Here is a 24,067-nt window from a genome sequence, read left to right as displayed (position 1 = left end):
AAAGATAAAATAATTGAATATACTTACAGGTTCTGTAGGAACCTATAAGAAAAAGGGGAAGAAAAAGGGGAAGGCTCTTCCCTTCAGTGCAGACTTTCATTGCATAGTTTGGCAGGCCGTCCCGTGCCAAACTATGCAATGAAAGTCTACACTGAAGGGAAGAGCCTTCCCCTTTTTCTTCGTGAAATGCTCGAGCCTATTAGCTAGCTACCATTCCAACACTTCTCCCATCCGTGCTGCAACCGGTTTTGTTTTTTGTTTTCTTCCATAGTCATGCCGGGGACTAATGTTTCAAATAGACAGGTCAGAGGACCTGTACTGCTATCCATTGTGTCTCCATTTAGCCCTGGGGATTCAGGAGGAGAGAAGTCCTCTGCCTCATCTGCAAACCTTTTATCACTATCCATCTTTATTGTGAGTGTTCTGAAGGTTCACCCCCTCTTACACCCCTGCCTTTCCCTGCCACGCCTGCTCCCCCTCCCTTCTTTGCACAGCCATCCACACCCATTTAAGCTGCATTTTTCAAATACATTGAGAGGTATAGACTTGAGCTGAAAGAGGGAGGTTTCATGACCAAAATGAACACTTTACAGTTGGTTTTTTGACCAAGTCATTCCCTTCAAATGCTATTGAAGTTACTAACATGTATACCAATATGAAACTTTAGAGACGGCCCCTTAATTTGAGCATATTTGCGAAAGCTGAAAGTCCAACGTCAAGCCAACTTCATGTCAGTCCGCTAGGTTCATCTTCTCTTGTGGCTTGTCAGCACAATCCCACCACTAGGGGGCCGGCCCAGAGTAACGTGTTACAGGAGTATTGGCAATCCATTGCTCTTTCTTGTGAAGACTTGAATTTTAAGACCTGAATTTTAAGACCTGAATCTTTGTAGACTGAATTTGTGAGGTTGAAAAATAATGTGTTGAAATATTACCTGACGAATAATGACGATGGTATTTTAACAACTGAATATTTTGGAACTGTATTTTAGGAAGGTGAATATGTGTGCTTTGAATTTTGAATGCTGGAATTTTGTTTTCAATCAAAATATACAAACCCAATGTACAGAGGAAACTAATTCAAGCATTGATATTGCGGTGGTTTTTGTTTGTTTGTTTGTTTGTTTTTTTCCAATTTGTGTCAAATTGCTTGGCAGAAAAAATCAAGTATTGTTATTGCGATATGTTTTTATTCAATTATTTGAATAAATATATTTTATTATATTTTATTCATGTTGTAATTCAACATGCCCTTGTGCCTTGAGGACATTTGGCACTATTATACTTCCAAAACCATTACAATGAAAAAAGAGACACAAAAAAACACATATAGAATTAATGTTATGCTGCCTAAAATACACATGTACAACAACTCTATTTTAATTCATGTCACATTGTAATGAAGAATTAAACACGTCTGTCCAAATACTCAGTTATAAATACAGTGAGGAACAAGATGGCGATTAACGAATCCACCAAACTTCACACATCTTCACGCAGCAGCCAGTGACGCGCATAAAACCCTGAATTCTGATTGGTCCGGATATTCCTCTACTAAAGTAAACTCTACAGCAAAACACGGAGTGAGGACTGTAGGAAAGAAGCGCTACACGGAGGAATCGACACACTGAACAGTGAGAAACGGAGGAATCGACACACTGAACAGTGAGAAACGGAGGAATCGACACACTGAACAGTAAGAAACGGAGGAATCGACACACTGAACAGTGAGAAACGGAGGAATCGACACACTGAACAGTGAGAAACGGAGGAATCGACACACTGAACAGTGAGAAACGACACATTTCGAGCGGAGAAATTGATTTCAGAACTGCGCAGTGATGAAGATTCTGCTTTTCCTCGTGTTTGGGGTTCATCTTGCAGCAGCAGGTCAGTTTACTGGTTTTTATCCATAACTTTATTCTGTTAAATTTAAAATCGTCATTAGTAGTTTAGGCCAATTGAGTGGCTTTTCTTTCTTAAAAGTGGGAACAGTACATTCAGGCTATTACACATTAACATATTAACATTAACATATTAACATATTAACATATTAACAGTGTAAAGTATTATTCAGTAGATTAGTTATTAACATTCAGTGATAGGCTTAACATAACGGATTTTTGGTTTCTGCGAGCACTGCTGCTAATAATTTATTCAGATTAAATATTATTTGCTCGGGTGTTCTATACTTGTGATGTGTCCAGTTGTAGATACTAACTATGTTTATTTCAGCCGGTGAACCTCAATATCTCCATAACTATCAGTGTTTATTATGAAACGCTAATAAACAGGAGGACAACAAGTTACTTTCATTTCATGGGGCGGCTGTGGATCACGTGGTAGAGCGGGTTGTCCTCATGACTCATGTCCACATACCGAAGTGTCCTTATGTAACATATATATGTTTGCCAAAGGATATTTCAGGCCAAAAACGTTCAATTTAAAATGCAGTGACAATAAACTACTAACTATTACTACAACTAGTTTCTACGTTTTTTAATGATTGGATTGTATTACATTGTATTGAGTTTAGAAAAAAAATATTTTGAGGGAATACTGCTTCAACGATACAATATCATCTACACAAGTGCAGCGTCTGTTTTTTTTTTTTTTTTTTTTAAAGCAAAAGTCCTAACAAATTCTAAACTACCAAATATCTAGGCTACTATTGATGGACTTTTCTTGGCCCAATGTCACTAAATGACTCTTTGGTGTAACATACAGTGACAAAAAGGGACAAAAAGAACCCATGACAGAATTCAAAAGGAGCTCTCACATGGTCTCGAACGGTACCATCCAGCATTAGATGACTGTGTTATGGAACCAAGTGCACATTTAGGGTAGCTAATATTGGCTTGGATGGTGCATTTGAATTTAGTCCAGTATTTCGATACCCCGACAGCGTGATTTCGGCGGACAGAGGTGGAGGTAGATGTTATTTCTGAAGCAGAGTCAGTCACATCACAAACATTGCTGCTGGAGCCACTAACAGACTTCGTTACAGGCACCATAAATCTATGTATTGCACACAAATGTTTCTGCATGTTATCACGTGTGACTGTCAGCTGGCTGACTACAGCCGCCCTGTGAGTGTAGAATGCACCATTGCTTCCAGCCAATAAAAACATAAAAATACTGCAATTTTTTGTGATTGTTTGGGGCAGTATACAGCCCTTCCTCAAACTTCCTCAACACACAGCCGCCTCAGATTACTTTTAACCAATATACAAATAGTAAAAAACTAAATATTAATGTTGTCTTTGCCTAAGTTGTTATTGGGTGGGTAAGACAAACATTTGGGCCTGTCCTGCCCACCCAATAACTAACCCCTTTATTCAGTGTTCTACTACAAAGACAGCAGATCATATGTAAAGTACATATGTGTAAAGCTGTAATAACGTGAAAGCAAGAGAAAACTCCTAAAAATATTTAAAATCTGCAGAAATACACACACTGGATCACTAGAACATTTTCATAGATACAGACAGTTCTGATTATTAAACTTCACCTCTGTCTGAATAACTAAAAGTGCAGGAATGTTATTATACATTTAGGGAACATGATGAAAACAAATATATTCATAATAATTTGATAGTCTGTTTCAATGATGAAATGAGATAAGAAATAAATACCATCAGTGCAGATAAGAAAATTCAAACTTTCAAAGCTGTCACTTCTTCCTAGTACCTGGTGATCCAGTGTGTTATTCTGCTAGAGGCAGAGACAGGGAACCCCCCAAAAAAACCATTATGTAGAATCGTATCTGATCTGAATGAGCTGTTTATATACTGTCAGGTCCATAAATGTTTAAGCACTGACATTATTTTATTTTATCTGTCTACTGTAGTTGTTCTATTTGAGCTTTCTTTGAGAAGATGAGCCTCATATCAGTGATTACTTTGTATGGTGTGTGGTGGAGATGTGATGCAGCACAATCCATGTTCTGAAATGTTCTTCCACAATTATCTTTAAATAGCATTGTTCTACCACTGACAGTGAAATCTGTAAAACATTCCTCCTGTAGCTCTGCAGTGGCTAATTTCATGAGGTTTATTAGGGATAACAGTTTTAACAGTTTCTGTACACAAATAATTAAGAGAAAAATGTCTGGATGTGCAACTCAAGGGGCCAGGAACAATTATTATACAACTAGCGTAATATTAACAACAATATCATTTATCATTATTTGGTTAAAATTGGTAGAAATTTTAAATAATCTAATCATATTGGGTTTGTGTGTGTGTGTGTGTGTGTGAGACATAAACCCCTCCCTTTCATCTCCTGTTTCCACTTTCTGTAACGACCTGCACTCTGTAGTTTTTTGCTCAGTGACATCTTAAACATATTCACATATACATTCATTTAATACTGCGCGAAGTGCACAGCAACACGAGGGCTTTAAATAACAAACATAATCATGCTTGAATACAGACAGCTGGGACCAGTCATGACACACCCTCGAATATCAACCAATACCTGAACAGTAAGAGAACCAAAACCAAAACAAAGGCATGTGTCCATAGGAAACAGTCCTCATTACGTAATCTCGTGCACGCGCGCTCTGCAGCTGTCCGTGCACGTCGACGCCGCAGCGCCATCTGTCAGTGAGATCGTGACAAATGATGTCTGGCCTTAAGGAATTTGTATGTAAATAATGTTTATTAATTTTATTGCCATTGTTTTATGCAGTTATAAATCATTGATATTCTGTATTAATGAGTCATAATTTTGGACTTGACTCATTATGGGTGATTTTATGATGTGATGAGTTACTAAAACAATGTAAATGTCCATTTTTACTCTTTTTCAGTCACACACACTCTGCAGGTCTTCTACACTGGAGTCACACCAGGAATAAATTTCCCAGAATTCACTGCTCTCAGTCAGCTGGATGGAGTGCAGTATGAGTACTACGACAGCAAGATCAGAAAGAAGATCCCAAAGACGGAGTGGATAAAGAAGATCGACGCTGATGATCCACATTACTGGAACACATACACACAGGTGCTGCAGGAAAATGAGGAGATCTTCAAATTCAATGTGGATACACTGATGCAGCGCTTTAATCACACTACAGGTAAACACACTCACACCTTTAATCACATACACACACACATTCACACACACACACACACACACACACACACACACACACATACACACACACATACACACACACACACACACACACTCACATACACACACACACACTCTCTCTCACACACACACACATACACACACACTCACATACACTCTCTCACACATACACACACACACACACACACTCTCTCTCTCTCACACATACACATACACACACACACACTCTCTCATACACACACACACACACACACTCTCGCACATGCACACACTCTCTCACACACACACACACACACACAAACACACACACTCTCGCACACACACACTCTCACACACACACACACTCTCTCTCTCTCTCTCTCTCTCTCACACACACACACACACACACAAACACGCACACTCTCGCACACACACACTCTCACACACACACACTCTCTCTCTCTCTCTCTCTCTCTCTCTCTCTCACACACACACACACACACACACAAACACACATACAGTATCTCCCAAAAGTGAGTACACCCCTCACATTGTTGTAAATATTTGATGATATCTTTTCATGTGACAACACTGAAGAAATGACACTTTGCTACAATGTAAAGTAGTGAGTGTACAGCTTGTGTAACAGTGTAAATTTGCTGTCCCCTCAAAATAACTCAACACACAACCATTAATGTCTAAACCGCTGGCAACAAAAGTGAGTACACCCCTGAGTGAAAATGTCCAAATTGGGCCCAATTAGCCATTTTCCCTCCCCGGTGTCATGTGACTTGTTGGTGTTACAAGGTCTCAGGTGTGAATGGGGAGCAGGTGTGTTAAATTTGGTGTCATCGCTCTCACACTCCCTCATACTGGTCACTGGAAGTTCAACATGGCACCTCAAGGCAAAGAACTCTCTGAGGATCTGAAAAAAAGAATTCTTGCTCTACATAAAGATGGCCTAGGCTATAAGAAGATTGCCAAGACCCTGACACTGAGCTGCAGCACGGTGGCCAAGACCATACAGCGGTTTAACAGAACAGTTTCCACTCAAAACAGGCCTCGCCATGGTCCACCAAAGAAGTTGAGTGCACGTGCTCAGCGTCATATCCAGAGGTAGTCTTTGGGAAATAGACGTACGAGTGCTGCCAGCATTGCTGCAGAGGTTGAAGGGGTGGGGTGTCAGCCTGTCAGTGCTCAGACCATACGCTGCACACTGCATCAAATTGGTCTGCATGGCTGTCGTCCCAGAAGGAAGCCTCTTCTAAAGATGATGCACAAGAAACTCCGCAAACAGTTTGCTGAAGACAAGCAGACTAAGGACATGGATTACTGGAACTATGTCCTGTGGTCTGATGAGACCAAGATAAACTTATTTGGTTCAGATGGTGCCAAGCGTGTGTGGCGGCAACCAGGTGAGGAGTACAAAGACAAGTGTGTCTTGCCTACAGTCAAGCATGGTGGTGGGAGTGTCATGGTCTGGGGCTGCATGAGTGCTGCCAGCACTGGGGAGCTACAGTTCATTGAGGGAACCATGAATGCCAACATGTACTGTGATATACTGAAGCAGAGCATGATCCCCTCCCTTATTAGGGTGAAGGTGATGGACTGGCCAAGCATGTCTCCAGACCTAAACCCTATTGAGCATCTGTGGGGCATCCTCAAACGGAAGGTGGAGGAGCACAAGGTCTCTAACGTCCACCAGCTCCGTGATGTTGTCATGGAGGAGTGGAAGAGGACTCCAGTGGCAACCTGTGAAGCTCTGGTGAACTCCATGCCTAAGAGGGTTAAGGCAGTGCTGGAAAATAATGGTGGCCACACAAAATATTGACACTTTGGGCCCAATTTGGACATTTTCACTTAGGGGTGTACTCAGTTTTGTTGCCAGCGGTTTAGACATTAATGGCTGTGTGTTGAGTTATTTTGAGGGGACAGCAAATTTACACTGTTACACAAGCTGTACACTCACTACTTTACATTGTAGCAAAGTGTCATTTCTTCAGTGTTGTCACATGAAAAGATATAATCAAATATTTACAAAAATGTGAGGGGTGTGCTCTCTTTTCTGAGATACTGTATATACATACACGCACACACATCCAGCACTCTGCATACATGCACATAAACACATAGACTGAACTCTACACACAGTGGAGTGTGTGTGTTGCTGCTACAGGGACACATTGAGAGAGGGTGTGTGTGTGACAGAGACAGAGACACAGACTGTGGACACATCGAGGAAAAACAGTAAAAGCAGTAGCCAAGTTGGCTAGCATTGTAGCTAATGCTAAAAGTGGAAGTGTGATGTAGCAGGTTGGGTCATGTTTATTAAACTTTGTATCCTGAGTTGCCAGTGATGAGCAAAGCTATTTGAATCATTTAGCATGTAAGAAGTTTCACTCTTTTTTTGACCAGTAGCACAGATAAAATCTACATTTATTTTTTGTGTACACAGTAAATATTTTAGTACTGTAACATTTCAAGGTTGATTTGGAAGCAATCACAGATTTTCAAACCAGTTTAATACACAATCAAAACAACAAAACAAAGACAGTAAGACAACTTGGCATAATTCTCTGGCAAAAACTAAACATAAACTAACCAAGATCAAAACACGGTACATGGAACACGGTAGTCAAAGACAAACGTAAGACAGAAGCAGTGCAAACAATGGCTATATATGGCTAATATATATGTGTACTTGTTACCAGAAATGTGATTCAGGTGCAGGTGGTCATGTGACATGTAGTACAGTGCAGTGGCTGCTGGGAACTGAAGTCCAGAGTTACCTCCTTCATATATGACAGAACCCCCCCCCAAGATTTCCGTGAGGCCATAGAGAGGAGCGAGGTTCTCCACGAGGCCAGGGAGAGGAGCGAGGTGGTCCATGAGGCCAAAGGGTGGAACGATGCTCTCCATGGAGCATGAGGGGGGAACGATGTCCTCTGTGGAGCAGGAAGGGGGAACGATGTCCTCTGTGGAGCAGGAAGGGGGAGTGATATATGGCGCACAGCAAAGAAGAGGAACGATATCTTCGGCGGAACATGGAGGCAGAGCGACGTCCTCAGCCGAGCAGGAAGGCGGAGCGACGTCCTCAGCCAAGCAGGAGGGTGGGAGATGGTACTAGCCCCGACCACAGACTCCCACTTGTACCCGGACTCCTCCTCCTGTTGGCATGGCGTGGCGTAGTCCTCCGTGAACATAGGTGGTAGATTGAAGGCCAGGTACTTCTGGGTGACCTGCTGCTTACGTGGCTCAGCTTGGTACTCCTCCTCCTGTTGGCGTAGCGTAGCATAGTACTCCAATAACATAGGTGGCATAGTGACGCCCCCGTACTTCATCGTGATCTGCTGCTTCCGTTGAAGGTCTTACGTTCTGTCACGTTTCAAGGTTGATTTGGAAGCAATCGCAGATTTTCAAACCAGTTTAATAAACAATCAAACAACAAAACAAAGACACTAAGACAACTTGGCATAATACTGTGGCAAAAACTAAACAGATCAAGACAAGATCAAGACAAGATCAAGACAAGATCAAGACAAGATCAAGACAAGATCAAGACAAGATCAAGACAAGATCAAGACAAGATCAAGACAAGATCAAGACACAGTGCACAGAACACAGTGGTCAAAGACAAACATAAGACAGAGAAGCAGTGCAAACAATGGCTATATATAGGTGTGCTCGTTACCAGAGACGTGATTCAGGTGCAGGTGGTCATGTGACATGTTGTAGTACAGTGCAGTGGCTGATGGGAACTGAAGTCCAGAGTTACCTCCTTGATATATGACAAGTGCATCTTGTGTGAAGTCATAAAGTCTCCATCCTGCTTTCAGAGTCGATCCCAAAAAGAGTTGATTCACTAATTCTTGCACCGAAAGCTAACAGTCAACACTGAAGCTTGACTGAGTCGATTGCACACACACTGAAAATGATTCACTTTGTGTACACGTGGAAAATAAAATGAATTTAGCATCAGAGTATTTCATATAGCAGGACAGACAGCAGGTTATTTATCTTGCCTTTATTTTTCATTCGTCTGGTAAAAACAAATCAGGGCTCGTAGATAAGATTCATACTGTAGTTACCAAAAAAAGCATGCAGAAGTATGCAAAAGTATGCTCTATTAGTCATCATAAACACTTGACAATGTTGTGACAGATTATCTGATTAACGTCAGTAAAGTTGCACTGCAGTTAGATATTTAATTATGTCTAGTTGAGAGCTAGTCGTGTTGCGATAGAGTTAGTAGATTAAAACCTCATGGCAAAAGAGATATTTTTATATAAATAATTTTTGTAATTATTATATTTTTAAAAAATAATCCAGCTAATCGATTAACTGAAAAAATAATTGATAAAATAATCAATTATCAAAATAATAATTGCAGCACTAATCTATTGTGTAAAACAACATTGTCCAAATTTGTTAGCATGCAGGCTAACTCTTCTAACTATTGTATTGAGTACTAACCCCATTTCCATAAAAGTTCAGATTTTTCTAAAATGTAATAAAATCAAAAATATGTGCTTTGTTTAGGGCTTCAACTAACAATTATTTTCATAATCGATTCGTTGGCCAATTATTTTTTCAATTAATTGGATGGGGTGGGGCAAACTTTCAGTACCATGTTTTTGTTTATTTAAAATAAAATCCACAAACTGACTGTTATAAATATGAACATCTAAGCAGAAGCACGAGTTTCCCCTGCCCCTTACACACAGTGGAGCATTTTGGATATGAACATGTTTGTGCTCATACAGCACTGCTGTGCTTCAGTGCTACACGAGCTCCGCTTAGTAAAGTTGCAGGTTACAGTTTTCTCCTCAGTGTTTAATATAAAAGACTCCCTACCTTAGAGGACTTGGCGGAAACTTTAATTAACTGACAAAATTACAAATGAGAAAATACAAGCAAATTACAAAGAAAAGATATTCAATATTTTCACTAACCAACTTAATTGTATTTTGTAAATATAAACACATTTAGAATTTGATGCCTTCAACACGCTCAAAAAAAACTTGGGACACGTGCTGTCGTTTGTAGAACACTTCCTGTCCACGTGCTGTCGTTTGTAGAACACTTCCTGTTGATGCGCTGTTGTTTGTTGATGCAGTTTTTCGCAGATTGGTGGACCTCTGCCCATCTTTACTTCTGAAAGACTCTGCCTCTCTAAGATCCTCTTTTTATACCCAGTCATGTTACTGACCTGTTCTCAATTACCCTCCAGCAGTTTCTTTTTAGTAACACTTACTTTTCCAGCCTTTTGCTGCCCCGTCCCAACTTTTTTGAGATGTGTTCCGGCCATCAAATTCAAAATTACCATATTTTTCCCTTAAAATGGTACATTTCCTGAGTTTAAACATTTGATATGGATTCTATGTCCTATTGTGAATAACGTATGGGTTTATGAGATTTGCAAATCATTGCATTATGGTTTTTATTTACAGTTTACACAGCGTCCCAACTATTATGGAATCGGGGTTGTATTAGCATTATATTACATTAGTCTCTGTCTGATATTAAGTAGCCATTCTGTGTAAACTCTAGACACTGCTGTGTGTGAAAATGAAAGGAGATCAACAGTTTCTGAAATACTCAAACCAGCCCATTTGGTACCATCCACCATACCACAGTTAAAGTCACAGAGATCACACTTTTTCCCCCATTCTGATGTTTGATGTGAACATTAACTGAAACTCTTGACGTGTATTTGCATGATTTTATATATCGTGCTGTTACCACATGATTGGCAGATTAGATAACTGCATGAATGTACAGGTGTTGTCACGATCTCCCCTCGAGCTAGCACTGCAGTATTGCAGCGTGCTCAGAAACCCAAAGCGCGAGCCCGATGCGCGAGCTCTTACCGAACGGACGCTTTTGGGTCTTCAGTGACGTTGACTTTGTTTACTTCGGACACGTGCTTTTGTTATGGTTTATGTCCTGTCTCCACCCCTGTATTGTCATTGGTTTTTTCCTGTATGTGTGTAATCATTGTTTTCAGCTGTCTTGTGTTTCACCCCTGATTACGTTTGTCATTTAAGCCCCTCGTGTCTCTTTGCAAGGCGCGGAGTATTGAGTATTATCTTCTTACCAAGGGGTTGTTTCTTGTTTCTCATTTTGAGTCATGTTTATTGACCTTGTTTCTCGTTTCTCATTTCTGATTCTAGCCTTGCCCGGTTTATGCCTGTTTGTAGATCACCTGACCCATTGCCTGTTTTTTCCACCATGCTATTGTCTCATGATTTGGATTTGTCTGCCTGCCTCTCTCAGATAAAAGTCTTTAACTGCACATGCATCCGTCCTCACCTTCATAACGTTTAATACGTGACAGAATACTACGCCTCAACCATGGATGCATCAGGAAGACTGAGGAGACACTCTCAGGAAACCAAGCAAACCATCCCAGCTTTGGATTCGATCCAGTTTTGTAGAATACGTGACAGGTGTTCCTAATAAATTGTTCAGTGAGTATATTCATCATGTTTCACAAATATATTCATCATATTTACTGAATATACCGTATTAAGTAATTAATATATTCAGCTACTATTAGATGTTAATTTGAATCTCTGCACATTTTTCTTGCATGTTTATCATTATATAGTCGGAAATATATTTCTGAATTATTTCTGTATTTTTCCCCTTATTTTCTCCCGAATTTAGTCATGGCCAATTCCCACCCATCAGGTATCAGCTATCACATGACCGCTACCAACCAGGAAGGGTGAAGGCTATCACGTGCTTCCTCTGAGGCATCTTTTCAAACCACATGCCCTTCCAAACAGCTTGTGGTGATGTAGGTGACTTCGGATTGTAGTTTTGGAGACTTTCTGACCCCAAGACACAACTAACTTCTGCAATTCTCCAGCTGTGATCCTTAGAGATTCTTTATCCACTCGAACCGTCCTCTTCGTGTTGAGACGATATAGACACACGTCCAATTCCAGGTCGATTCATAACATTTCCAGTTGACTGGACCTTCTTAATTATTGCCCTGATGGTGGAAATGGGCAATTTCAATGCTTGTGCTATTTTCTTACAGACACTTCCCATTGTGTGAAGCTCAACAACCTTTTGCTGCACATCACAGCTATATTCCTCGCTCTTACCCATTGTTATGGATGACTAAGGGAATTGAACAATTTCCTGTTCCTAGTCACCCAGGTGTACTAAAAAAGTATAAAATATCAGTGGGAATATACATCAACTATATTTTTCTCATATGAATTTATAGGGGTGCCAATAAATGTTGCACACCTATATTTAACAATTGTTTTTATAAACCTATGTTTCGTTTGCAATTGTTTGAGATCCATGAGAGCAGAGAATTGTTGTGAATGTTTTGAACAAAAGATCAAAAAGTTAAACAATAAAGAATTTTTCACAGCCTTCTTTGCTCATATTTACCAACAGTGCCAATATTAGTGACGGGCGCTGTACAAATATACATGTATTTGTTATGTATTTGAGATATTATATATATATATATATATATATATATTTACACCAGTGATCTAAACACAAATTAATTAGAGAAATATCTGGCAACCTCAGAGCATACAGGTGACTTTAATACTCGGGCCTCACAGAAGATCACATTAATCTCCTGTGTAAGGCCCTGCGGTCACACTAGGATTTAAGCATGTGTATTTCGTCAGATGCCGCTGTGAACATTGGCGGGAACAGAATGACCTCCATCAAAACTTTCTCTGCTTCACACACATTGTTTTTATAATCTTTCAAAAAGCGGTGTTGTAACGTACAGGATAGCTCGATACCGCTAGAATTAGCACTTACATTTTTTCCACTTCACACCTGCTTCTGTACAACAGAAAGGAAGTGTCACTTTAAAAACATATAAATGCTTATTAAAATAAAATAAATATATCTTGTCTTTAATATGACAAAATCACAAAAGTTAAAGAGATCAGTGTAAATAAATATAAACATGCGAGGAACTAAATGAAGAGGAGAGTAAAGTGTAGTGTGGCGTTTTAGTAGAGGGTGTAGTAGGAGACGGAGCTCAGCTGAACCTCATCACTGCTCACCTGTGTGTGTGTGTATGTGTGTGTGTGTGTGTGTGTGTGTGTGTGTGTGTGTGTGTGTGCAGGAGTTCACACAGTGCAGGTGATGTACGGCTGTGAGCGTGACTATGATGGCACCATTAAAGGATATAGTCAGTACGGTTATGATGGAGAAGATTATCTCAGTTTTGATCTGAGAACTCTCACCTGGATCGCTCCGACACCTCAAGCTCTGATCACCAAGAACAAGTGGGAAAATTATCCTGGTTATAATATACAGTGGAAGAACTACCTGGAGAAAGAGTGTATTGAGTGGATAAACAGACACCTGTCTTACGGCAAAGAGACTCTGGAGAGGAAAGGTAAAGTGTGTGATCTGCTCTGTTACTGTAACTGTAACACACACACACACACTCTGCTGCTCATTTCCTCATTTATTCCTAATGAGCATATGGAGGAGAAACGTAATGCACTGCACAGACACACACTCACACACACACACACACACACACACACACACGTCTGTTTCTGTCCTTTTCTAGAACACACACACACACTCTCTGATAGTGTCCACATTAATCACACACTCTTTAACTACAACACACACACACACACTGTGGATATGGCCAGCAGTTCCGCGTTTGGGTAACAGTGATGCTCCATCACAGTAATATGTCCCGGGTTCCACCATCTGTTCGACACCTCCACCTTTTCTTCTTACCCCTCAGTCCACCTGCACTTCTGTCACTGTTATTGTTCATCAAATACTAGCGTTTCCATAACAACTGCAGTACTAATAAGTGTACTCCACTCTCTAATGTTCATACCTCCATCTTAATAACCTTGTGTAGCACTTTATCTCCTCTACATCTTACACACACACATACACACACACACACACACTTCTGTCCTGTGCCTTTGACATTTGACATATGTCTCTGTGTGTCTGCAGTTCGTCCTACAGCGTCAGTGTTCCAGAAACACTCGTCTTCTCCAGAGGTGGTGTGTCATGCTACAGGTTTCTTCCCCAAAACAGTGAATATCACCTGGCAGAAGGACGGAGAGGACGTGCATGAGGACGTGGAGCTCAGAGAGACGTTACCCAACCAGGATGGAAGCTTCCAGAAGAGAAGCATTCTGACAGTCTCAGCTGAGGATCTGCAGAAACACACCTACACCTGCGTGATTCAGCACAGCAGCTTGGAGAAGGAGATAGTGCTGCCTGTGAGCGAGCGCCAAATCCTGAATCCTGGTCAGAGAAACACTTTCCTATAAAACTACAGATTTACACTGAAAGATGATTTATTTCTGCAGCAGATAATAAAGACTCTGTGTGATTTAACAGAACTAGGATCAGATGGAGGATCAGATGGAGGATCAGGTGGAGGATCAGATGGAGGATCAGGTGGAGGATCAGATGGAGGATCAGGTGGAGGATCAGGTGGTATCCAGATTAGTTTCATTATTCTTTTTGCTCCCGTTGCAGATGTTACTGGAATACTCATCTGAAAGATGAGAATAAATCTCACAGACTGTTTTAATATTTATGTCTCTGTGTCTCTGCATTTCATCCTACAGCGTCACTATTCCAGGAAGAAGCCGCCTCTCCAGAGGTGGTGTGTCATGCTACAGGTTTCTTCCCCAAAACAGTGATGATCACCTGGCAGGACGGAGAGGACGTGCATGAGGACGTGGATCTCAGAAAGACGTTACCCAACCAGGATGGAAGCTTCCAGAAGAGAATCATTCTGACAGTCTCAGCTGAGGATCTGCAGAAACACACCTACACCTGCGTGATTCAGCACAGCAGCTTGGGGAAGGAGATAGTGCTGCCTGTGAGCGAGCGCCGAATCCTGAATCCTGGTCAGAGAAACACTTTCCTATAAAACTACAGATTTACACTGAAAGATGATTTATTTCTGCAGCAGATAATAAAGACTCTGTGTGATTTAACAGAACTAGGATCAGATGGAGGATCAGATGGAGGATCAGGTGGAGCTCCGATTAGTATCATCGTTGCTGTAGTTGTGGCTCTCGTTGCTCTCGTTGTCATTGTTGGAACTGTGGTCAGGAAGAACAACAACTCTGGTGAGAGGAGGAAGAGGGTTGTATCTTATGATGTTTTCATATGAATATTTCATTTGATATTTTTTATCACCTGTCTAATCCTAGGCTTCTCGTCTGTTCCACCAACCTCCACGACCTGTAAGTAAGCCTTTACTTCTTAAGTAACATAAGTACATGGATTTAGTAATATTGTTTAGTCAAGTTTTAACTTTGAATGATTTACATGGTTTTTTTTCAGCCTCTGAAGGAGATTCTTCCTCCAAGTACTCTTAAAGTGACTCTGTGTGACAAGACATGATGTTGTTTATGGTGTAATATGGAATAAAGATCTGTGTGTGGAGTGAAAATCCAGCAGAAAAGCCTGCGCTAACATTAAATCTCATCTCAGAGCTGGTCCTGTTTCTTTCTGTGTTTCTCTAGGGTAAAGGAAGAGAGGAAGATGAGGACCACACACACACACACACACACATTATTTCAGTGGGTAATCCAACCTTATTTTCTCCCGAATTTAGTCATGGCCAATTCCCACCTATCAGGTATCTCCTCTATCACATGACTGCTACCAGCCAGGGAGGGTGAAGGCTATCACATGCTTCCTCCGAGGCATCTTTTCAAACCACATGCTTCTGAACTGCAGCGCCTGCACTGTCAGGGGGGCGGCATAACCCTCTCTGAGGAAAGTGTACAGTAGAATAGAGGCATTTTTCTTGAAATCCTTCCAAACAACTTGTGGTGATGTAGGTAACTTCGGATTGTAGTTTTGGAGACTTTCTGACCCCAAGACACAACTAACTTCTGCAGTTCTCCAGCTGAGATCCTTGGAGATGTTTTATCCACTCGAACCGTCCTCTTCACAGTGCGTTGAGACGATATAGACACACGTCCAATTCCAGGTCGATTCATAACATTTCCATTTGACTGGAACTTCTTAATTATTGCCCTGATGGTGAAATGGGCATTTTCAATGCTTGTGCTATTTTCTTATAGACACTTTCCATTGTGTGAAGCTCAACAACCTTTTGCTGCACATCACAGCTATATTCCTCGCTCTTACCCATTGTTATGAATGACTAAGGGAATTCTTGAACAATTTCCTGTTCCTAGTCACCCAGGTGTACTAAAAAAGTGTAAAACATCAATGGGAATATACTTCAAATATATTTTTCTCATATGAATTCATAGGGGTGCCAATAATAGTTGCACACCTATATTTTACAATTGTTTTTATAAACCTATATTTTGTTTGCAATTGTTTGATATGCATGAGAGCAGAGAATTGTTGTGAATGTTCAAAAAGTTAAACAATAAAGAATTTTTCACAGCCTTCTTTGCTCATATTTACCAAGGGTGCCAATATTAGTGAAGGGAGTTGTACATATATAAATGCACATATTTGTTTTATATATATATACGCGCGAGAGGTGCTCCCCATAGTGTTATGCTAAACGCAACGCCGAAGTTGAAAGGAAACAGAATGACCTCCATCAAAACTTTCTCTGCTTCACACACGTTGTTTTTATAATCTTTCAAAGCGGTGTTGTAAAGTACAGGATAGCTCGATACCGCTAGAATTAGCACTTACATTTTTTAATTCCTTTATTCTTTTCTTTTTTAAACTAAAAAGGTCACGTGATATGATTACTCAGGTCAGAGTTCACCAGATTTGAACCGTCATCACAGCGTGGTGTGTAAATTCTACACATGAGCTTGTGTTTCCGGTCTGCTGTTTTCAGATGTGTGTGAAGGGAAGTCAGTGGAGTGTTAAACCCTGGAGAGACCGCAGACTGAGACTGCTCTGAATACGGGGAATATTGATCTTTTAACTGAAGCTGCAGACTGAATACAGACATAAACTGTTTACAATTTTAAAAAACTTAACACAGCCACAATGTGACACACACCTGCTTCTGTACAACACACAGAAAGTGTCACTTTAAATACATATAAATGCTTATTAAAATAAAATAAATAAATCTTCTCTTTAATATGACAAAATCACAAACGTTAAAGAGATCAGTGTGAATAAATATAAACATGAGTAATGAACTAAATGAAGAGTAAAGTGTAGTGTGGTGTTTTAGTGGAGAGTGTAGAGCCTCATCACTGTGTGTGTGTGTGTGTGTTTGTGTGTGTGTTAGTGTGTAGGTGCAGGAGTTCACACAGGTGCAGAAGATGTATGACTGTGAGCTGGATGATGATAACACATATAGATATATATATATATATATATATATACAGTATCTCCCATAAGTGAGTACACCCCTCACATTTTTGTAAATATTTGATTATATCCTTTCATGTGACAACACTGAAGAAATGACACTTTGCTACAATGTAAAGTAGTGAGTGTACAGCTTGTGTAACAGTGCAAATTTGCTGTCCCCTCAAAATAACTCAACACACAGCCATTAATATCTAAACCGCTGGCAACAAAAGTGAGTACACCCCTAAGTGAAAATGTCCACATTGGGCCCAAAGTGTCAATATTTTGTGTGGCCACCATTATTTTCCAGCACTGCCTTAACCCTCTTGGGCATGGAGTTCACCAGAGCTTCACAGGTTGCCACTGGAGTCCTCTTCCACTCCTCCATGACGACATCACGGAGCTGGTGGATGTTAGAGACCTTGTGCTCCTCCACCTTCCGTTTGAGGATGCCCCACAAACTTTGCCAATGTCGCCATTAATTAACGACATTTTCATGATTTTGAGAAGGTATGATTGAGAAATAAACTTATTTCATATTTTGACTTGTGCGCCGCAAACATTTCGTAAAGTATTAATCATTGGTTAATCGCGTACTTTGAGAAAGAACATGGCAGTATAGCTGAGAACAATTAGAGATGTTTCATAGTCAATTAGTGATGTTTCAAAGTGGAATTTCATAGACTGGCCAAGTCAATCACCAAACCTTAACCCAATTGAGCAGCATTTCACCTCCCGAAGAGGAGACTGAGGGGAGAAACCCCCGAAATAAACAACAACTGAAAGAGGCTTCGGAAAAACATAAAAAAAGAAGAAACCAACAGTTTTTTGATTTCAGTGAGTTATGCAACCAAATACTAAGTGTTATTTACTTTTGTTCACCTAAAAATGAGCTGTTTAACACATCTAGATGTAAATATCAGGGAATTAAAGTTGAACTTTTGCTCGAACATCTCATATTCATCTTTTGATCTCAAACCAAAACGTCTTCAGTCTATAGCAGAAGAATTGACCTTGCTGTTCCAATACTTTCAGAACGGACTATATGAATATGCGTTAATTTTTTTAGGGCACACATAAAAACATTTTACAGTCAGCAAAGATTTTTTTTTGTCAACGTTCATAGGACAGTAAGATCAGCGTCTCTCAAACCACAGGCCTTTGTTCAAACAAATGCAGCAACTGTCAATTTGATGGTTTGAATGTTTTCCAACCACAGACGAGACACTCAGTATGTTTACGTCACACACATACCAGTGTTGCTTCCGCTTCTGACCAACAGCTGCTTTCACACACCTTTCTTTCCACTTCTCACCTGCAAGAAAAAAGCCTGATTGTTTCACATCATTATAATGTGTTTAAAATGATGTGTAAATGTTGATTAATGTGTATAATGAGTCTAATATATTTATCAATGTTAGCACTGAAACCATGCAATATTCAGAATAAAAACACACAGACACAGTGAGAACTCCCCGCTGTAGCACCGTGACCCATAAATATTTTTTATACTTTTATTACTTCATTTAAAACTAAAATAATAGCTGGAATTTAGAATATTTGGCACCTAGTGTACTTCTCTTTAAGTGCACTCACAAATGGAAGCATATTAAAAACATGGATATTTTCTCATTTATTTTCTATAAGTACTCAAATATTTAAAATAAACTGTACTTTACTCAAATGTATTACAACATAAAAATATATATTAAAAGTAAACTGTACATCTCTTTACTATCACGTTATTTCCATGTGATCCTTTCTCGTCTCCTGGAGAGATAATATTGACAGATTTTACTGATTTGTTTTTCCTGTGGACATTTTTATTTTTACAAAGCGTTGTACTCTGCATAAATAAATGCCCCCCCCCCCCCCCCCCCCCCACACACACACATACATACAGATACACCTGCATTTGATTTGCCCAACAGGTCGTTTCCTCTTTGTCTCTCGTCTGATACACGATGGTTCGGTTTGAAACTGTGTTTCTCTGTGCCATGGGTAAGTGTTAATCATCTCATTTATTGCTTTATTAAATGCTTTATATTTAGTCTGAATTTTCACCACGTTACAGCTCTCACAATAAAACCTTACAGTGAAAATATCTATTATAATTCTGGACTTGACGCATATAGAAGTTGTCTAATCAAGAAATACAATGAAATTGTGTAATAATTTGTAATGAAAATGTCTAATTCCCACTTTTCTCTCAAGGTATGAGATTTTATTACCGCAATTTACAAAATGTTTTAGTTTAATTTAGTTAAAGATTAAGCTTCGATACAAATTATAATAATATAGTAATAATTTATCTATTTAATCTATTATTTGTCTGTATTAAAGTTCTATGTGATGTGTTATTAATGAAGTGTGTGTTTTATGGGTTGCAGGTTTTATCTCAGAGACTCTGTGCTCTTTAACTTTGGAGGCAGAAGCTGGAGATAACGTCACTATTTGGTGCCAACATGAGCTGAAACAACCAGATAAAATCTTTTGGTTTAAACACACATGTGATTCAGTTCCATTTCTTCTTGCGTGTAAACGTTATTTGGTATCAGCTCCATCAGAGAATTGCTTGTTCTTTACTGAAAGTGAGAGAATAGTGATGTCTGTTCATGGCAAGAGCACGTCTCTCACAATCACTGCAGTAACCGTCTCTGATACAGGACTGTATTACTGCAGCTTCATAAAACTGGACCAAGTGAACTTTAGAAACTCAACCTCTTTACAAGTGAAAGGTAAATTTATACAAAATAAATAATTACAGTAAAAGTAGAGTGAAATGACTCGGTTGTAAAAAATATTGTTTCCTTTTTCAGGTGTAAATAAAACATTTTCTAAGAACCCGGACAGAGCAAAAGGTTTGTTATTTCTGTTCTCACAAAGGATTCTTTACATTTCTAAATCTAATGTTGAAAATGTGTTTTAATATTTTCTCCAAGGTTCAGACTGTTCTGCTGTGTTCTTCATGCTGAATGCGGTGTTTGGTGCCGTGATTGTGATTCTTCTCGGTGTCCTGATCTTCATCATACTGAAACACAGAAAAACTGATAGAGGTAATTTATTACTCCTATAATAATAATAATAATAATAATAATAATAATAATAATAATAATAATATTCTCTCTGTTGTGTTGTTTTAGGTGTTGAGGCAGAAGATAATGAGGTAAATCTGTGACTACAAAACCAGAAAGAAAAAAAAAAAACAGTAGATAGTTTTATTTGTCTTTTTAATCATTAATTAAGGGTGCCAATAATTTTACTGTGCAGTTGCATACAATATTTACATATTGTTAGAACATAATGAAGACAAATGTAAATTACAGCATCGGTACATTTATTTATGTGTGTGTATGTATGTATGTATGTGGACATATATTGTTTTTTTTTAAACAAATTCCTCTGACATCCTCAGTAAAGGTTTATCTTATGACCATAGCTGAATTATTCAGATATTTATTTATAGTCTTGTTATTGAGTTACTGAGGCGACCACTCGAGCATGCTAATAACTTATTATTATTATTACTAAAATAATAATGAATATATATTTTATAATGATATGTTATAATTTCCACAGCTGTAACAAAATAAAATATATAATATTTTATTATATATAATATATAATTATAACCAGTTTAATGACGGTCTCTTCTTCTCTACAGTTCTCTGAGAAGATACTGAAGAGGAGACATGATGAAGTGGAGTATTCATATGTTGTATATTCTTCTGTCAGTCAGTAACGCAGCAGTGTCAGGGTCATGTGTGTACACAAGGTCATGTCTGTTTACTAACCAGTAACATGTTTCTGATGGTCAGTTGTTAGAGGAATTCTAACATTTATCACAGTTATAAAGTATATTAAATAACTCCAACAGCTTCAAGTTTCTTTTTTAATATTATAATCTATCCATTTATCATCCAAACCCAGTGTAATAAAATGCAAACAGCTTCAGGTGCAAATAGAGACATTTCTTGGGTCTGTTCTGTCATTGCACTTAAGTCCATAACAGATTTGTAGAGGCTCTGGCAATAGAAACTGCTCTTTATATCAGTCAGTCATAGTGATATTGTGTGGAAACTTTATCACAGTGCTCCATAAAGCATATTTCATCTAGTTGTCTTGTCATGACCCGTTGATATTCATGGATTAGTATATTATATTATTATATTTTAAAAATTATTATTTTTATTTAATAAACCTATGCAAAATGCACACTCTATTCTAGGAAAAAGATACACAGTGGAAAGAAAGTGTGCATGTAAACATTTGTACACTGTAATAAAAAGCTGGTAATCCAGCACGTGGGGAATTTCTGCTGCTGCAGCGACACTGAACTGAACACAAACTACTGAATGTTTCAATCGGTCACTAATCCAGGAGTGAACCGTGACTGAGAGAACATCAGTAAGTACCTTCATTCTTACTTTATACACCAGTTTGTCTCAATAAATATACGGATAATTACTTTCAAACATTATGTAAAATTAAAATGAGGCGTAGGGTAAAGTAAACTTAATTAGCACTGTTAGGTAGCTAGCATCAGTCTAGCATGTTTTCTGACAGGAGTTAGCTATTCAGGTTATTTGTTTTCTAACTTTAACACTAAATGTCGCATTGTTTTATTAGTTAGTGTTACTGAAAATTACTCGAGGTTGGTATCTAATGTTAGCTAGCATCAGTCTTTAGATAACTTCGTCTGTAAACACCAAATGAGCGAGTTAAACACAGATAAATACAGATAAACACATGCTAATGAGGCTAATTTCAGCAGTTAAACTAACAGAATCAGACCCTGGATTATAACTGCTAATTGTACTGGTGTTGAACACGTCAGCTGTCACACAGGGGCGACCTGAACCTAAATAATTTATCTTAGATTTATAAATAATTTAAATCATTGTAAAACACTGAAAACCACCTTATTCGAATGTATCTAATTTGTCAGGGTGGTTCCGTGTTGTTTTTTATTTTCTGAAAATGTATCCCTTTTTAGCCTAGTTAAACTCAATAGTTTTAAAACTTTTTTTTTAAATGTTCAATCATAGTTTATTTTATGAAATTTTTATGAATTAACCTGATAAATAATCCCTCACTGTTGACATTGTTGCCATGAATTATTGTTGTGTGTGTATGTTGGTATGTTGTAAATGTGCATTTCACAAATGGGTTGAGTGACTCATGATTTTTATGAAATAAAAAATAGCAAGAAAATGTTATTGCTTTTTATAAGATACAGTATTTCCTAAAGACTTTACATAGAAATAAATTTAAAAACATCTATTGTTGCATGTATCCATGATCTAGATTAGAATATCATATATACTAAGTGGATTTTGAATGTATTGGGCCTAAATCTAAACTCAACATAGATTTTTGTGTTGTATATAAATAGCATTAATAGAATATTCATATTGATACCCAGCATATTGGTCAGTGTAAACCCACTAACTGGGTTAAATGAACAACCCATCTTGCTGGAGTAATTTAACCCAGCATATGTTCTGTCCCATATTTACACAGCTGTATGGTAGAAAACTGTCCAAATTGGGTTGGGAGTGTACTCTTTCAAGTTGCAGGAAGTCACAGGATAAGGCTCTAAGTGACCAGTAGGGGCAGTAATTCTCACTCTAACCCAGTACTATATTGTGATTAAAGTGTTTACATGAGTTGCTTTTTGAATATTCCTTTCATGTTCCCATTTTCTATATTATAGAACATAGATGGATTAACGTCCCGCGCCACGCCATCAGACATTCCCTCCAGAGTTTCACGTATTGACATACAGTTTGTCTTCATTATGGTACCATATACAGTTTCGGGTGTCCATCCATCCATCCATCCATCTTCTACCGCTTACTCCTTCTTCAGGGTCACGGGGAACCTGGAGCCAATCCTAGGGAGCATCAGGCACAAAACGGGGTACACCCTGGACAGGGTGCCAGTCCATCACAGGGCACAATCACATACACACTCACACACACCCATTCTTACACCTCGGACACTTTAGACTCGCCAATCAGCCTACCATGTATGTCTTTGGACTGGGGGAGGAAACCGGAGTACCCGGAGGAAACCCCCCAGTTTCGGGTGTTTTCATTTTTAATTTTATGAAAGCTTCAAGTGCTTCAATAAGCTTCATTATTGTTGTCCATGTAAATGCACTGACTGATACGGTTTGGTGCGGTCCCTTGTGTTGCTCCACCTCTTGTAATGATCTGGGAGAATTTCCATTTAAGACCAGGAGGGGGCGTGACCGCATCATTCTGCGCTCTCGCTGCCTGTATATGAGTCTGCAGCAAGTGTGTGAGTGAGCAGCCCAACTGTAACCATGATAATGCTCAGCATCTTTAATAAAACCAAAGTAATTTTTAAAAATAATTCAAAAAGAAAATATATTGGTTGAGATATTGATTTGCTTAGGGGTGGGGGTGGGGGGGGGGGCCCTTCCAAATTAGGCCTAGCAATGTCCCTGCCTACATGTATATGATACAAGTTCTATGCCACGGTCTCTGATAGTTTTGTGTAAGGACATCTGTGTTTACAGTATTTTGTTTCATAGATGCTGTTACGTACGCTATACGGAGGAATGCGTGTTGTGTATATATATTTGCTCACTTTGCTGTTGCTTGTTGTTATTGTACACTCCCTGTTCGTGTTGTTTTTGTGGTTATCCCTGTTAGAGTCCT

The 24,067-nt window shown here is 39.0% G+C and overlaps 2 protein-coding genes and 1 pseudogene across 4 annotated transcripts in view; all 3 read left to right on the top strand.

Moving 5' to 3' along the window:
* The window catches only part of LOC128599201 (BOLA class I histocompatibility antigen, alpha chain BL3-7-like), a 56,326-nt pseudogene that overhangs the window by 18,175 nt on the left and 14,084 nt on the right, over positions 1 to 24,067 (top strand).
* Positions 1,716 to 24,067, top strand: part of LOC128599189 (BOLA class I histocompatibility antigen, alpha chain BL3-7) — a 36,436-nt gene continuing 14,084 nt past the window's right edge. Inside the window, exons 1-9 of one of the 3 annotated variants that reach the window (XM_053610659.1) lie at positions 1,716 to 1,889; positions 4,813 to 5,079; positions 13,195 to 13,470; positions 14,061 to 14,360; positions 14,454 to 14,549; positions 14,687 to 14,971; positions 15,065 to 15,196; positions 15,281 to 15,313; positions 15,414 to 15,568. In XM_053610659.1, coding sequence (XP_053466634.1) covers positions 1,841 to 1,889; positions 4,813 to 5,079; positions 13,195 to 13,470; positions 14,061 to 14,360; positions 14,454 to 14,549; positions 14,687 to 14,971; positions 15,065 to 15,196; positions 15,281 to 15,313; positions 15,414 to 15,448 — 1,473 coding nt within the window. In that variant the 5' untranslated portion in view covers positions 1,716 to 1,840 and the 3' untranslated portion in view covers positions 15,449 to 15,568. Of the gene's footprint in view, positions 1,890 to 4,812; positions 5,080 to 13,194; positions 13,471 to 14,060; positions 14,361 to 14,453; positions 14,550 to 14,686; positions 14,972 to 15,064; positions 15,197 to 15,280; positions 15,314 to 15,413; positions 15,569 to 15,595; positions 16,500 to 24,067 lie in introns of those variants that run through there. The other 2 variants (XM_053610660.1, XM_053610658.1) reach the window with 2 other exon arrangements.
* On the top strand, positions 19,355 to 22,367 carry LOC128599200 (uncharacterized). The gene is made up of 7 exons (XM_053610682.1): positions 19,355 to 19,379; positions 19,769 to 20,116; positions 20,198 to 20,239; positions 20,321 to 20,434; positions 20,522 to 20,544; positions 21,043 to 21,078; positions 21,607 to 22,367. Exons 1-7 carry the CDS (start codon positions 19,376 to 19,378, stop codon positions 21,658 to 21,660), a joined length of 621 nt encoding a protein of 206 aa, XP_053466657.1. The 5' UTR covers positions 19,355 to 19,375; the 3' UTR covers positions 21,661 to 22,367.

Source organism: Ictalurus furcatus, chromosome 22 (assembly GCF_023375685.1).
Source record: "Ictalurus furcatus strain D&B chromosome 22, Billie_1.0, whole genome shotgun sequence".
Taxonomy (NCBI): Eukaryota; Metazoa; Chordata; class Actinopteri; order Siluriformes; family Ictaluridae; genus Ictalurus; species Ictalurus furcatus.
This window is presented reverse-complemented; position numbering and strand designations above follow the sequence as displayed.